Source organism: Pezoporus flaviventris, unplaced genomic scaffold, assembly GCF_033815535.1.
Source record: "Pezoporus flaviventris isolate CSIRO_AGI_PZ_B2104156 unplaced genomic scaffold, CSIRO_AGI_Pfla_v1 ptg000072l, whole genome shotgun sequence".
Classification (NCBI taxonomy): domain Eukaryota; kingdom Metazoa; phylum Chordata; class Aves; order Psittaciformes; family Psittacidae; genus Pezoporus; species Pezoporus flaviventris.
Window position 1 is genome coordinate 8,011,210 of NW_026892620.1, and position 15,464 is coordinate 8,026,673.

General features: G+C 40.8%; 1 protein-coding gene across 4 annotated transcripts in view; it reads right to left on the reverse strand.

The window, feature by feature from the left end:
- Window positions 1-13,092, reverse strand: part of BIVM (basic, immunoglobulin-like variable motif containing) — a 31,199-nt gene extending 18,107 nt beyond the window's left edge. The window contains exons 1-9 of one of the 4 annotated variants that reach the window (XM_061472805.1): window positions 12,852-12,978; window positions 11,024-11,630; window positions 9,420-9,546; window positions 8,332-8,427; window positions 8,121-8,225; window positions 5,658-5,752; window positions 4,690-4,822; window positions 2,483-2,554; window positions 1,586-1,669 (exon numbers count right to left, since the gene is read on the reverse strand). In XM_061472805.1, the coding sequence (XP_061328789.1) occupies window positions 1,586-1,669; window positions 2,483-2,554; window positions 4,690-4,822; window positions 5,658-5,752; window positions 8,121-8,225; window positions 8,332-8,427; window positions 9,420-9,546; window positions 11,024-11,513 (1,202 nt within the window). In that variant the 5' untranslated portion in view covers window positions 11,514-11,630; window positions 12,852-12,978. Of the gene's footprint in view, window positions 1-1,585; window positions 1,670-2,482; window positions 2,555-4,689; window positions 4,823-5,657; window positions 5,753-8,120; window positions 8,226-8,331; window positions 8,428-9,419; window positions 9,547-11,023; window positions 11,631-12,446; window positions 12,595-12,851 lie in introns of those variants that run through there. The other 3 variants (XM_061472802.1, XM_061472801.1, XM_061472803.1) reach the window with 3 other exon arrangements.
- Window positions 13,093-15,464: the final 2,372 nt, after the last annotated feature.

Below are 15,464 nucleotides of genomic sequence, written 5' to 3' on the forward strand. Positions count from 1 at the left end.
AAAGTGTGGTTTAGGCAAGGAGAAACACTAGTTTTTACGTATTTAATCCTCTCTTCCCCTTTCATACAATTTTTTTAAAATTCTTATCTGTTCGGGTTTTTTTTTCCACCCACTAAACATGTTTTCACCAGACAGCTCTTACCATAACTCACTCCTCCTTTGTATCTAATTCCCATCTGTAACAAACTGTCATTTCAACCATTCCCCATTCATCCAGCTCTTCAGAGTTTCACAACTTCTTCTTGTCCAACTGAAATAAGTGTCCCCATATCCCAGACCTCTTTAAGCCTACACTTTGCTTTTTCATTTCTGTAAATGTGTAATTACCACCTTCTCTCCAACACCACCTCCAAGTTCAGAAAATCCATTTCTACGCCAAACCTTGCCCTCCTATCTTGAGCATTGAACTTTCTGCTAGTTCTCATTGGGATAGTAGCAGGAAGAATTTGTCTCCACAGTCAGAAATAATACTACAAAGGTTTGCAGTATGTTTCAGAAACCTTTTCCTCTAATCATTTGTAGCTTATATACCACAGGACAAAATCCTGTCAGTGGGATGTATAGGATGCCACTTCTCAGCACAGCAGCCCCATGCATAATTGCGATTTTTATTTTGTTGCACTTAATTTCATTTGTCCAAAATATCCAGCTATTTACAGTTATTGACATAGTCACATCACTGACAAAACAAACAAACAAAAATATGTGGCCTTTAGGTACTGGGTTAGATTGGACTGGCTATGAAGCCGTCAGACAAACACTTTCAATTTTTCAAAAAAATGAGAGAATAAAGAATAAGCAAAGCAGAAACTGTATGATTTCTTTATTATTATTACTTTTTCACAGCTCTTTTCCTAATACATCAAGAAAAATCACTCCATAATTAACTCAAGGGTTGGCAGAGAAGCTATTTGCTAAAGTTTATGTTTTAACCACAGAATTGGTTTCTTGAGAAACAGTATTTTTTTAACTGTTCTGTTTGTCTAGTTGAGACACCAATTTTGTATGAGCCAGAGCTCATACAAAATAAATATATTGTTTTAATTCATAGATTTTTATTTTTAAAATCCCTGCCCATGGCAGGAGGGTTGGAACTAGATGATTTTAAGGTCCTTTCCAACCCTATGATTCTATAAGCTAATAACACAACTGAGCAAAGGCTGTACCTGCACCTGAGCTAGGAGATCTTGGTAGCAGCATAATACCATGTGCGCACCCCAGACACAGCCTGTATATGTCCTCAACTACACATAAACACCTCCAAGTTCTGTACAGCCTGTAAATCACATTTGGCATGATCACAGACAATTGAGGCATCTTCCTGACTAATGTGAGCTGCATCACACTCAAACAAGAGAAACAGGATTTGGCTTTCAGTAGCTCATGCATGTCCTGCCACGATACAAAACTGTAGAGCCAGCCTAGAGGTCAAAACATGAAGTTTCTCACTAAAGCACCTGCTTCTGTTAAAACTATAGTATACTCACTCAAAAGAACTAAAATGTCACTAGGTGACCCTTAGCAGAGAAATATAAATCAGTCTGGAAAAACCCATATTGGTTTATATTCTTACCAAGTAACATACCTTTTACAGTGTATTGTCGGATGTTTTCTGCTCGGCTCTCCAATTAAGATCCAATATTCTACTTCTTGCTGCAAGACACGACCTCTGTTCAATAGAAGATACAATCCTAGTGAGATTTACTGTGCATACAAAAAAGAGAGATAAACATTTATATTGTTCTTTTTAGGATTGTTTAGTGTTTAAAATTGTTTCCTCAGCCAAACTAAAAACCAGTTCCTGTGCTATAAACAGTGTTGCAATTGCATATGGGGAAACTTTTTGTTTCACAAGTCCTGGGAGAAGCTAGGAACAAGACAGAAGCTATTGCTCATTATTTGGGAAAAAGACAGACCTTCATAAAATAAGTGTTTCTTGGATGAAAGGCAGTATAGTGTAAGATCCAAACAAACATCTTTCTCCCTATCTGTCATGTCTAACAGAGTCACGGAAGAGCCCCTCCACTGTTTTTCAACTATACCCCAGATGACAGTTGTTACTAACAGCTGCAGAGTAACCAGTAAGAAATCAACTGGCAACTTCAACTGCTTCCTCCTAAGGATACAGTACCACATATTAAAAAACAAAACCTCAACTGACACTAGTTCCAAGTTTGTAAGCAACTTCCAAGAAACTCAAAGCCTGAAGTAACTTTGCCAGGGAAAATTTGTGACAGACATCAGAGCAGACTGATGAGATACAAAGGACTGCTCTGTGACTTCCTGTGTCTAACTATCCCATGAAACACTACTTCAGCTTCAATTGTGACAAAAGCTGAGATTTTTCTGCCTAGGGTATTAGACAGCACATAGCCTTACTCTTGTAGTAATTTGTTACTTATAAAACTCTCTGCAAAATAAAAATGTATGCCATCATTGTACAGATGGGAAACCAAGACACAGGACAGATTAACTGACTTACCTAAAGTCACACTGGAAGTCTGTGGTTGAACTGGGAACTGAACCTAGGTCTCCCGAGTCCAAATCCAGCAACCTAAGATCATATAGAAAGTCTGTGGGTGACCTAAGAACTGACTCCTAAGCTCAGCCTATTTCTTTTGGGATTTTAACATTACTTAGCTTGATTTTTAAATAAAAGGTTTCCTTTATAACCAGAATGCAAAATCAGGTAAACAAGAACTGCTGCAGAATCTACTGATAGTGCTTCTCAAACATATTTTTTCCCAATAAGATATTAGAAGATACAAAAAGAACAGGATGTTCTTCTGGTCAGAGCTCCAGGCAAAAATGAGGCTATAAAAGTTCCCTGAAGTCATTACTTCATGTTACATTGTTAGAAGAGATCTGTTGTTAGGATTAAAGTCTAATATTTGCTTTAAAATAACATCACTAGTAACTGAGAATCCCTTTCAACCACAGGTAAAGTATCAAAATTTTTGTTCTTGCTCACTGCTAAACAATATAAATTCAAACTAGATGTAAGGTATACTGAATTTCCACACACTGCATCATACTGTTTCTCAAACTGCTTTTTTTATCCAGTAAATGCTTTTTTTTTTTTCCTCTGCTCTTTAAAGCAGATTCTTAGTAACTGATCAAGCAAGCAAGACATTAACCTTTCAGTAAACTTAAGCAAACTAATGCAGTGGGACTTCTATTTTGGACATATTTTCCACACTCTTCTAACTCACGTTGCATGTCAGTGGAATAAGCTTCTGTATTCTTCTATTCATATACTAAAAGCTTTCATTAACCCTATGGTCAGACTCACACTGGGAACAAATTAGATTCAGGTGATTATGCTTTATTACCTCCAAAAAAAAATACCATTTTGAACTCTAAAAGGTAGATTTAGCATTCCCCACTCTGTGATGTGACTCTACACCTTCAATACAGCCAAGGGTAGACTGCTTGGTAAGCAGACTGCAAGACTGAGGCTCACCTTACATCAGTGACCTATTCTTGTCATTGTTTAGCATTCCCCACTATTGGTATCTACTAATTTTGCCAGGGATTGCCTTCTTGGGCTCAATGATACTACTTATAAATACCAACCAACAGTTGAACCTTGATAAAGTCCAGCAGAAACCTCCACTACATACTGTGTTTGTCACTACTCTGAGAGAGGAAAAACAGTTTGATTCTGAGGGAAAAGAAACTACTCAGCATATCAAACAGCAGCAAGTTAAATGCCTTATAAAAGCAAAGATAAATTGCCTCAAGATTATGAAATTTTTCAAATTTAAAATTTGTGGGTTTAATGGAAGACTTTCCCTAAACTCAGTATGAGTATCAATTATATTATCCTCTTTTAAAACCTATATTTAATTGAAATCTGTATAAACCATTCCATTATTTTATCCTGAGCAATGTTACCTTGACAAACCTGGAATTATTCAGGTAATTGTATTTTTATTCTAAACCAACTGGCATATTAAGTTTCACATGGTCTTTGAGAAGTGCTTCAGCGTTCCAAGCATTGTTTAAAAAAGCCAAACATACTGTGATATGCCAGAGACCTCTTCTAGCTCCTCTCCCTACCCCCTACCAATTCTTGGTAATAAATTATTCAGGTATTTTTAGTCTTCTAAGCCTTACACTCCAGTAGTTACAGTTTATCATCATTATTAGTCAACACTGCAAAAAAAGTATGTAACCACCATCCTGCAGTACCTACACATCCCCTGTTCTCACCATACACACCGTTTCTTTAAGTGCAGATTTTATCACACCTGCTTCACAGTGGATTACTATCACTACAGAAAAATCCCACCACACACATACACAACACACACTTACTTCTTTTGTTTCCCTTTAGAAAACATCTGTCTTTTTTCAACCCATATGGTTTTATTCTTCAGACTAGTTACCTCCAACTTGTCCTTCAGGTAAGTAACTACCCTCTCTATACCCGGCTAAAATGTACCTAAATAATTTCTTAGTACCAGTCATAGTTTTCTGTTTGAGTTCTCTCAATTTAGTCTGCGTAGTTGTGTTTCATTTTAAATCAATCCTTTCAAATCACACTGCAGTGTTTTGCTAGTTCAGACATAAATGCTTTTACAACATACACTGAAATGTTATCTAGGGATAAAAAATGGTACCAACTTGTAGTGAATTTTTCTGTATGTTTCCGTCATTAAAGCAAACATAAACACAGTATCTTACCTATAGGCTTTGCTGGCTTTTACTGGGGTTGCTTCAAACCCAATTGGGCAAAAATAATGGTTTTGGCAATGGTAGATGTAGGCCATTGATTCATCTTTCAGTCCACGCGTTAGCTTTGCAAGGGCCCCTGCAGCTGCAAAGAAAGATCAGGTTACAAGGCAGACAGCTTTGGATTCAGCACAACACATTCAGCAAAAAAAAAAAAAAGACCTATCTGATAATATAGAACAGTTACATTGCTTTTTAAGCTAGAGTACACGACCTGACAGGCATGCACAAAATACAGTTTTGATTTCAAACTTCTTGTTTGGTTTGGGTTTTTTTATAGCAGGCAGGAAATTAAATACTATCTGCCATGTAATCTGTACTAGGGAAACGGAATATAAAGTACGCATTCCATTTAGATCAAAGTTACATTAAAAATTACTTGTTGTGCAAAAAAGGAAACAAAATACACACTGCAACACAATGCAGTCCCACTGCCCCAAGTTAGATATGGCACACGTCAGTACTAAAACCCCTAAAAGGTTTTAAACATTTTAGTATCGTGTCCTTCCTGGAGCTTCCTAGTCTCAGGAACGCATTCCACATTTGGGCATACAATATTTTGTAATGTGACCGCAGTGCTCAGTTTCAGGGAAAGACTAGAAAAGGCACTAAGACAGAATTCTCACATAGGATACCAAGACCTGGATGTGCAGTGCCCTCCTGAACACCTTAAAATTCCAGTTCTGTGACAGCAGAATATATAGTACAGAATATATTTTATCAAAATAAAACTACAAATGAAAGTTTTAGCAAAATAAGAGAAAAAGTAAAACCAGAAAAATCAGGCAACTTGGAGCTATTTGACAGCTTATCTCAAACTGGAAGTACTACTTACTGGTTTTGTCCTGTCAAATGCTACATATTGCAGGATTTTTCAGTTTACACCCTATAAGATGAATGCTTTAGAATTAGCTACGTACCAGTTTCTCCAGCTGTCTTGTTCTTCCCATGAGGTTTATACAGAACATACGAGCATCCCTTGATATGGAAGTGATCGTTTATTTGCCTAAACCATCTGAAACAATAAGCTTAAAGATTGTAGTAACTCAAAAGAGTAATTAAATGCAATTTTCTTTACTCCCATTTTTCTCCTGCTGGACAGTTTAGAAAAAAAGTCTTGGAGGGCTACTAAGTACCTACCACACTAGTATATAAACTGTAGATAGCCATGGTACCCTAATAGAAACAAAACTTAACATATCCTAGAGAGATAATACATACTAAAGCCTTTCCCTTCATTTTGCTTTTTCAGACCCAATGTGAATCCATAATAACAAAAGGGCTGAATGTGAAATGTTGGTCCTATTTGTGTTTAGTCAAGTCACCTCTAACTAATTACTCAGCCTTTAGAAAGATACTCAGGTTCTGAGATGTCAGTGTTCAACCATGATTTGTAAGCTACACAAAGAGAATCTTGTAAGACACCAGAAGGCATGACCCTTCAAGTGAGACCATGCTGGGCTTCTGTCACATAAGCTTCACAATGCCCAAGTGTTACACAAGTCTCATACTGTAACTCCTCACAGCAGCAGTAAGTGAAGACAGGTCTGCAATTTTTCCACATCAGAAGATTCAAATTCATATCTCTGAAGATAATACCTCAGGCATAAAGCTATGTCAGGTGATGGGGTTGGCTCCCAGCCCTCCTTTTTACCAACCTGCCCAGTACTTACAAATGATTTAACCAGGAAATAAAAAAACCTAATAAGGTAACATTTCTGCAGCACACAGAGCACTCAAGGGGGAAAAGTAAGACAAATTACAAGTTTAACATTTGCATACACTGTTTACATAAAGATTTTTCAGCTTGGTCTATAAGGGTTGCTGTACCCTGACATATTCCTAGAGATAAAAAATCCGGATGTAAGTCTCTTAAAGGAAGTTTTCATGACACCTTTCACTAATCTAACCAGTATGCTACCATTAAAGGACAGACTGCTGCCACATTCTCAAATCCAGCACCCACATTTTGTGCCAGACCCTATACACTGGCTTCAAAAATACTAGCTAGATCAAATCCAACTCATGAAACAGGCAAGAATACAGCAATTTTTTTTTCCATCTCAAAGAAGATAACAGATCAAAACCCTGTCAAGGAGTTCAACAGTCAAGTACGATATGCTTTAATTGCATCAAAAGAAGCATGACCAGCAGGTTGAAGGAGGTGATCCTGCCCCTCTGCTCTTGTGAGACCTCACCTGGAGTATTGTGTGCATTTCTGGTGTTCTCAACATAAAAAGGACATGGAACTGTTGGAACAAGTCCAGAGAAGGGCCACAAGGATGATCAGGGCACTTGAATACCTCCTGTATGAAGACAGGCTGAGAAAGTTGGGGCTGTTCAGCCTGGAGAAAAGAAGGCTGCGTGGAGACCTCATAGCAACCTTCCAATATCTGAAGGGGGCCTTTAGGGATGCTGGGCAGGAAGTCTTCAGGGACTGTAGCTATAGGACAAGGGATAATGGGTTTAAACTTAAACAGGGGAAGTTCAGGTTAGATATAAGGAAGAAATTCTTTACTGTGAGGGTGGTGAGGCACTGGAATGGGTTGCCCAGGGAGGTTGTGAATGCTCCATCCCTGGCAGTGTTCAAGGCCAGGTTGGACGAGGCCTTGGGTGATATGATTTAGCGTAAGGTGTCCCTGCCCACAGCAGGGGGGTTGGAACTAGATGATCTTAAGGTCCTTTCCAACCCTAACTATTCTATGATTCTATGCTCCTGTTTAATCCTAAAACTCCTAATGAGCGTAATAGAATAAAAAGGACAAAGATTTTAGACCCAACTTGTCAAGATCAGGAAATGGCAGAAGTGAAACAGAATTTGAAATTCAAGTGTTCTGTGACTCCAACCCCACCTTTTCTTTTTTATTTTATATAATCTCCTGAACAGCCAAATTGCAGCAAAGATGCAGCACTCACTATTTCATTTTCAGTTCTTAAATTATGTTTTACATAAAGCTACTAGTCTATATCAATTGCCTTTTCAGGCTGTTCCAGTGGCTTTAACTTGCATTTTCAAAAACAGGAAAATGAAGGTAAAGAAAAAAGTTTTCTAGCTAGGAGAGCAGATTCATTAGAGCATTCTACAACCATTAAAAGAACTGAACCAAATATCAAATAGAATTTCATGTCCACCTGATCTGTGCAGCAACACTGCACTATGCAAAATGGCTAGTGAAAAAAAACTCTTTGCAAAGTTTTAGGGTATTGTCAGAGTACCCAGGTACGCTTCATTATCCTAAATGTAAGAAGACTAACCTGTGTCACAAGTTAACTTGTCAACCACATTTCTTTTTTTTTTTAATAACTGAACTACTACTGTGTAAAGGTTCTCTCTCTCAGTTTCATGTTATTTTGCATACATTAACATCAAAAAACAAACAGACCTCATTAAAGTTGTATTTCCAGTGAAGGGACCAAACCGAATCTCTTCAAATGGAGGCTGAAATCCAAGTATATGCAAAGCTTCTTCTTGAGTAATAGGTGGTAAACTGGCAGGTGACAGAGGAAGAGAAAAAAGAAAAAAAATTGTTTAATTAAGTAATCAGCAATGTCTTTTAGAGTCTCTAGAGGCAAAGCAGTCTATGTATGACTCACCTTCCAGCTCCCAGTGTACTATATAAGAAATTCCAGCAAGACACTAAAGATGAAATTCCACAGGAAGTCTTGTATTGAGGTCGGCTAACACAATACCTAAACAAAACAAAACCTCAAACACCTTAGTAAGTGTTCCTGATTTAGTAGTTCAGGGGCAACCTGAACTACTTTTCTGTGTGCCATGTTATCTTAAATGTTTTTATGTCACCTGTATTAAAATTAAATTAAAAAAATATATAAATAAAAAATTTTAAAATGCAATCTCAAAAAAAAGTAAACATGTTAAGCAATTTCTCTGTGAGATACTACTACCCTATTTCACACAAATCACTAGGAAAAAATGGTTCTGTACTAAAGTAGTGTACAGTTTGATCCAGTCTCTTCTGACACATAAACTTGTACTAAACTGCACTTCTACCAATTTACTAACAAATGCCATTCCAAGTTGCAGATTCCACAGGCAAACTCTAACTGATGTCACAGACATACAGATATCTAACATAGGCATACAGATGTCTAAACTAAAGTCACAGACATACAGTAAAAAACAGATGGATTCAAAAACTAAATGAACTTAGTAGAATCATAGAATAGTTATGGTTGGAAAGGACCTTAAAAAGATCATCTAGTTCCAAACCCCCCACCATGGGCAGGGACATCCCACACTAAACTATATTCATATGATACAGGTTGTACAGAACTGACATATTCCAGCCAAGTATTTCCCAGTGAAAAGAAAAATCAGGAATAAAACATATCAGTGGTGTTTTTAATTTTTGCCTGACCATGCTAATGAACTTGGGTGTTTGTTTTTATTTTCAGCAACGAATCCCCACATATTTTTTTCCCTGTTGAAAGAAAAAAAAAATGTTTACAGAGAAAAATTTATGAATTTCAGCAGATGGGAGGAAAGCTCTTATTCCACCTGTAAAAAGTAAGAGATTTCAGGTATGTATGCTTAACATATCCCCATTTCTACTTAAAAAGTAGTATGAAGACATTATTAAGTTTGAAATCGGATAACCAGCAACAGTGTTTTACTAACAAACAGTATGGAGATAATCTTAAACACAATTAATAAACACTACCATCTCCGGAGGTCCAACACTTTCCTCTCCTTCACATCTTCGAGGGCAGAACGCTGAGGACACTCCCTGTGGTGTTTGTTTTTTTTATCTACAGATTTTTTCTTTGTCACCTGCTTCTTCATGTTGCCTGCAAAACAGATTTCAGAAACGAATGCCTAGTTTGCCTTTCCTATCTTTCTTCTTAAATATTTTTAGTAATAGCATACACCTCAAATAGAGATGCTGGTTGTGTTAGTCAGTGCAAACTGGGTCTAAACATTAATTGAAGGAAAAAGCTCAAATACATAATCAAGATTGTCAACAGGTTTGTGAAGCTGCCATCAGCTCTGTAAACATCATTGTGTTCAGATCATGAACAGCATTAATGATGACCTGACTGACTGTTCAGAGAGCAGTCAATCTGATTATTCTAATGCGATAAATCAGCCATCCCAGAAATGGGCACTTAGACCACCATGGACTTCCCATCTCCTAACATTAAATGCACAGAAAAATTTAATGAAACACGTTTTCCACGGCCAAACTCTGTAACCAGCTAAACTTTCTGATAAAAAATTATACGCAAGTCCAATAAGAATAATATACCCCCAAGGTCTTTTCCTTTTTGTAAGCCACTAAGGCAGTGAAAATGAAAAATTTGGCCACATGCTAGAGCATTAGTATTGCTGTCCTATTCTGAAGCCATCACTTCCAAATGAAACATACCACATATATTTTAACAGAAATGACCATCCTGTAATGACAGTAAGATACTACCATTTGTTTCTTATTAGTACTAAAGGACACTATATGTACACATGAAAAAGCAAAGGCAACTTGCCAAAGATGTTTTTAAGTTTTACTAAACCAGTTTCATACTAAGGTAGAGAAAGCAGAAATCTGAGTAGCTAGCCAAGCCATTAAGAAAAAAATCTACAGCCTTCTAAGTGGAGGGATTATGGGACAAAGAAAACCAAGTGCATATGCAAGTGCTTTATTCACAGATGCAATCTGTGAACAAGCAGAGAAAGAACATAGGAGGTAGCAAAGAAATGGGCTCCCTAACAATGTATACAAATAGCAAATAAAAATAAATACAATTCTCTAACAGAAATAAACTGTTGTCCTAGGTAACTATAATAACTTCATTTACCCCTTGTCATAATAAACCAGGTCTTTCATTTCAAAATAGATCTCTGAAGTAACTTGAAACATTTTGCAAGTGACAAACTTGTACTTACCAGGTAGAAGTAATCACTGCACAATGCACTAGGTGCTACTAAAAGAAAAAAAAACACTTCAAAAACCCAAGGGTGTGAGGGGTGGGTGAGCACACAAACAAATATAAACAAAACCAGAGGCCATCCCAAATAATACCCAAAAGCCCCACACAGTTAAGCAGCAGCCAGCCCTGTTTTAGAGCCACTTCCCCAGGCAGCTACACCTGACTTTCACTCCTCCCATTTCACTTGTTCCTTTCCCAGCAAGCAAGTTGTTTGAAATGATGTACATGCTTTCTTCTATAGGACTTCTTCAAGAGATAGGTGTGCTGACCAGGCCCCTCCAAAAATAAGTTGTAAACACAAAGTGTCTCCTAGCATACCATTGAATCTTCACCACCTCACCTGCTTTGTTCTTCAGATTGGTGGTGACGCCATTGAACTCTGATTTGTCGATTTCCCATGCCAGGGGAAGCTTTCCAAGGTCACCAGACAAGCCTTCCAAGTTAGCATCTTCACTGTAGATTATATCTGAAGCACCAGTTTGAATTCCGAGTAAGCCAGGGGTGTTATTTCCAACATTTAAGGCAGTACTGCCTGACAGACAGGCACTAACTGAAGCACTTGGGCTCTTACAAATAGATGTTACTCTGTTTAAAAAAGCATAGTCTGAGCAGATGGTATAAAATTTCTCTCGTGTATGAGTCACAGGACATCCCCATGGATAATGCCCATTTCCCCTCGACACCAAGGACACAGTGGAAGCATCTGTCATGCAGTATGGCTTAACAGGATCATGAAGAGAAGCTTCTGGGGATTCCTTCCCAGGTTTGTTTTCAGTGTTTCCATTATTTCCAGAACCATTCTCCTTTTCATCTTCTGAAATGTTAGGCATTGAACAATACTGACAGAGTACTGTAGAGCTAAGAATGCTTTTTTTTTCTTTATGCTTTAATTACATCAGAGTTTGCATCATTACCTCCATTGCCTCTGCAAGGTATTGACAATGTACCTGAAAGAAAATGAGAAGTTAGTACAATCAGCAACATAACACAAAGCTCATCTTTGAATAATCATGTCCAATAAAACCTGAAATACCCTTCAAGATACGTCACAACATACATCATGCCTCTTCCAAACCATCTCTAGATTCTACAAACAGCATTTATTTCTGAATTGCCCAGTATACGCCCTAATGATATTAGGATGAAGTTATCATGAGTAATTACACACGTAAATGAATACATTAATGATAAATAAAATAAATAAAATAAAATCTCTTCCTACATTTCTGCAGTTGTGGTGGATCACTTCAATTCCTTACAGTCAGAATACATAGGTAGAGTATGAAATCATTTATACAAATTAGCAAATCACAAAAACAACTTAAGGTCACTTAAGAAGAATTCCGCATACTTTTGCCCCTATTGAAGTTCTAGCTTACAGAAAATTACAGTATCTATTATCTCCCTTGACTGCAAATTGACAAAACTACACTCTTTTTGACAGCTTTCCTCACGTGGCTGTTAAGGCTTTGTATTTTTATGTGCCTCCTATTCTTCAAGATGTAGGAAAACCGGGTTTATTTACAGCAGCTAAGAATTCCCAAACCCAAATTTAGGAGCCTGGCTTGCTTTTAACACCCGTTTTTAGAAAAGCAAACTGACAGCACTTCGCACGCCCGCGGCGCAAAGACACCTCGCAGACGGGAAACCCGGCCCGGAGGAAAGGGGAGTCCCACTCGAGAGCCCACTCCGGCAGCACTGACTTCTGCTCCCTGAGCTGACGACCCGGCCCCGCCAGTGGGACTCCAGAAGCCCTGCTCTACCTGAAAGCCTGCAAGGTAAAGCAGGAACACAGCACCACAGCAGCGGTGAGGGCAGCCGGTCTGCGTCCAAACCCGATCCGCCCGGGGAGCTCCCGCTCACACCAGCCCCGCGGGGTCACGCACCGGGAAGGTCCGCACAGCTCCCCGACAGACGAGCTAGAGGGAGGATGCCCGGCCTCAACAGCGGGGCGGGACGGTGAGGCTGGGGCGCCGCCAATTGGGGCCTCAGTGAAGCTCTGCGGCCCCGCCCCCCGCCAATCAGCTCCGGAGAGAACAGCCGCTGACCGGCGGTAGCAGGGCCGGCAAGGAGAGCGGATGGGCCCGCTGCGCTCCTCAGCGCCGGTGGCGGGGCAGAGGAGGGGAAGGGCGGCTGCTGGCGGCACGGCCCCGCTCCCGGCCCATTACCTGCGCGGCTTGGCGCGGCGCCCGCCTGCGTCGGCTCCCCCGGCCGCGGCGGAGCGGGGACGCGAGCACGCCGGAAACAGACACGGCGTAGCGCGGGCTCACCTGCGCCCCCACCGCCCCCGCCTCCGCAGCGCCGCCGACGGCCGGCACCAACTCCCGCGGCGGTCGGGGGGATACGTGGGGCTGTCGTGATGTAGCGGCGGCCGTGCTGTCCCTGCAGTCCCTCATGGTGGCTCAGAGGAACCGGCTGCGCGTCACTCTGCTGAGCTGCGGCTGCGCCTTGGCGCTGCAAGACCCATCGCTTTGGCTGTTCTCTCCCCTTCGTATGCGCTCTCATGGTCTCGTCCGCCGCTGCCCCGGGGGCGGGAGGTGCAGGAGGCGCTCAGGGATGGCGGTGCGGGGGTGGGCGATGCTGCTGTGGAGGCCCGGAGGCCCCAGCTTTGCTGCGGAACTGGCTGCGGAAAATCCTGGTCCCAGCTGCCCGCCGCCGCTGGCCATACAGGGCAGGTGCCTGGCTCCGGACTGCCGGCTGCGGGGACGCCTGCCCTGGCAGGCCGGGGGCACTCCCCGCATTCGCCTCATCTCCCTGGAATGCGGGCGTTCGAGTGCCGCCGCTTCCGCTAGGTGGGCTTCCTCGCCCTGGGCCTGCCGATGGTGGCGAGGTTGGGGCCGCCCCTCCGTGCCCAAAGCTCCGAGGGCAGCTGGATGCCTGATCCAGGCTGTCCCCGCTGCCCCGAACTGCCGTCGGGTTAAAGTAGGCTCTGTTCACGGCAAGCATTGGCTCAACTTTGGTATCGTGCTTCTAGCTTGGAGACACCTTCCCGTTGAGGTGTTGGCGCATGACAGGGAGCGTTGGGCTCCTGTGGAGCAAGGGGCAGGTATCTGAGCCTTGTGTTTGCACAGGTATCTCTTGGTTTCCCTGACCGCAGCAAGAATACATGTAACAGAAGTGCTTCCAGAAAACTCAAGAGGAACAAACGATGATTTCAGGTCTAAAATTACTGATGGTATTTCCCATCTCATCTTCACTGCAGCCAGCATATTTTCACCACCATTAAACGCAGTGACACTGAAGACATGAGTGCAGTGCTTCTGGTACTGCCACAATTATTTAAATTGTATTCGTTTTTAAATACTCAGATTTGTAATCATTATTGCTTTTATAATGGTATAGTTACGAAATTAAAAACAACAAAGGAAAATACTGATCAAACCTAGGAAGATCAAAAGGTTACATGGTGTTCTTTACTGCTGACAGGGGATCCAGTGCTAGTGATGACTGCATGGTACCCTCAGAGCCCTTATCCCTCTCAACAGTTTCTGAGAGAGGTGCTGCAAGTAATGGAAAGAATCCTTCAGTGTTAGTTATTTGATAGTGTTCAGTGGTTAGGCAGAGCAGAGTATCTGTAGTAGCCATGGACACAGCCAAGTTTGCATCTCTTGGACACAAGGGAGACAAAACTCAATCAGATTCAAAGTTTTATGTGATTTTTTTTCCCTGAGAAAACCTGCCTCTCATTATGGAGAGCATCCCTTATGCTTTTGCCAGCTGGAAGCCTGCTGAGCTTTAGTTGGCCAACAGCTTTTAAAGTAATTAAACAATTCTGCCTCTTTGAGCCAAATTATAGGCATGAGGGTAGCAGCAATGTTGGCTTTGCCAGTCAGGACTAAAAATAGGTTGCATGACTGATTTTACAACTTGTTTGGGTGCTAACAAATAGTGCCAAATCTCTACACAGATTCCCCAAGCTGAATTTAATGTGGGGGAGAAAAGCTGGAGGAGAGAATGGCAGGAGGTTAGAAGTGTGTCACCTTGACTTCATTGCTGCTGTGCTTTTTTTAACATGCCAATGCCGCCCTGCTAGGAAGAGGATGTTCTGTGAATTCTGTAGCTGTGACATTTCTTTTTAAAGTTCTCTTCCATTAAAGGAGGCTAGCTTGTTTCATGCAGTAAGACATAAGTTGAGAAGGAGTGTGATTTCAGCCTGTAAAATACATTGGGGGAGTAAAGATGAGGAAGGAAAAGGAGCTAAAGGGTCATAGATATAAAGTAGGGCCTGCGATAATTTTTAGCTGGAAATTGCAAATCTTTTAACTGCAGGATGTCCTGAGAAATCATGTCAATGGGAATGGGGGGGAGGAGGAGGGGAAGGCAGGTGGCAAAAGTCTGGCTTCAAAAGTTGGGAACTTGGTAATATTTTAAGGCATTTTGTGATGCGGTTGCTGGCTGGAAAAGACTACATTCATTGACCCAAGTGGTCCTTTCTCAGCTTGTCGTTTTCTCAAAGCAAGTGATTTGTGTGTGTCTGTGTGTTCACTTTTCTATAAATATAGTTGCAGTATTTCAAAATGCAAAATAAAAAATCTCATTGAAATTGTGACTCCTTGAGGATGTTCAATTTTCTGTATTGCCTTATCAAGAATAAAGCAATAAAGAACAATGGAAGTATCTTTTGGGATTAAAGTTCTTTCACAAAGAAGCCTTCGTTTTGGTGAGGTTTCTTCAGCTAAATGACAAAAGCATTTGAGTATGTGTGTGTACAGCCTATCTGAAAGGAGGTTGCAGTGAGACAAGTGTTGATCTCTTCTCCCAAGTAATAATCAACAGGACAG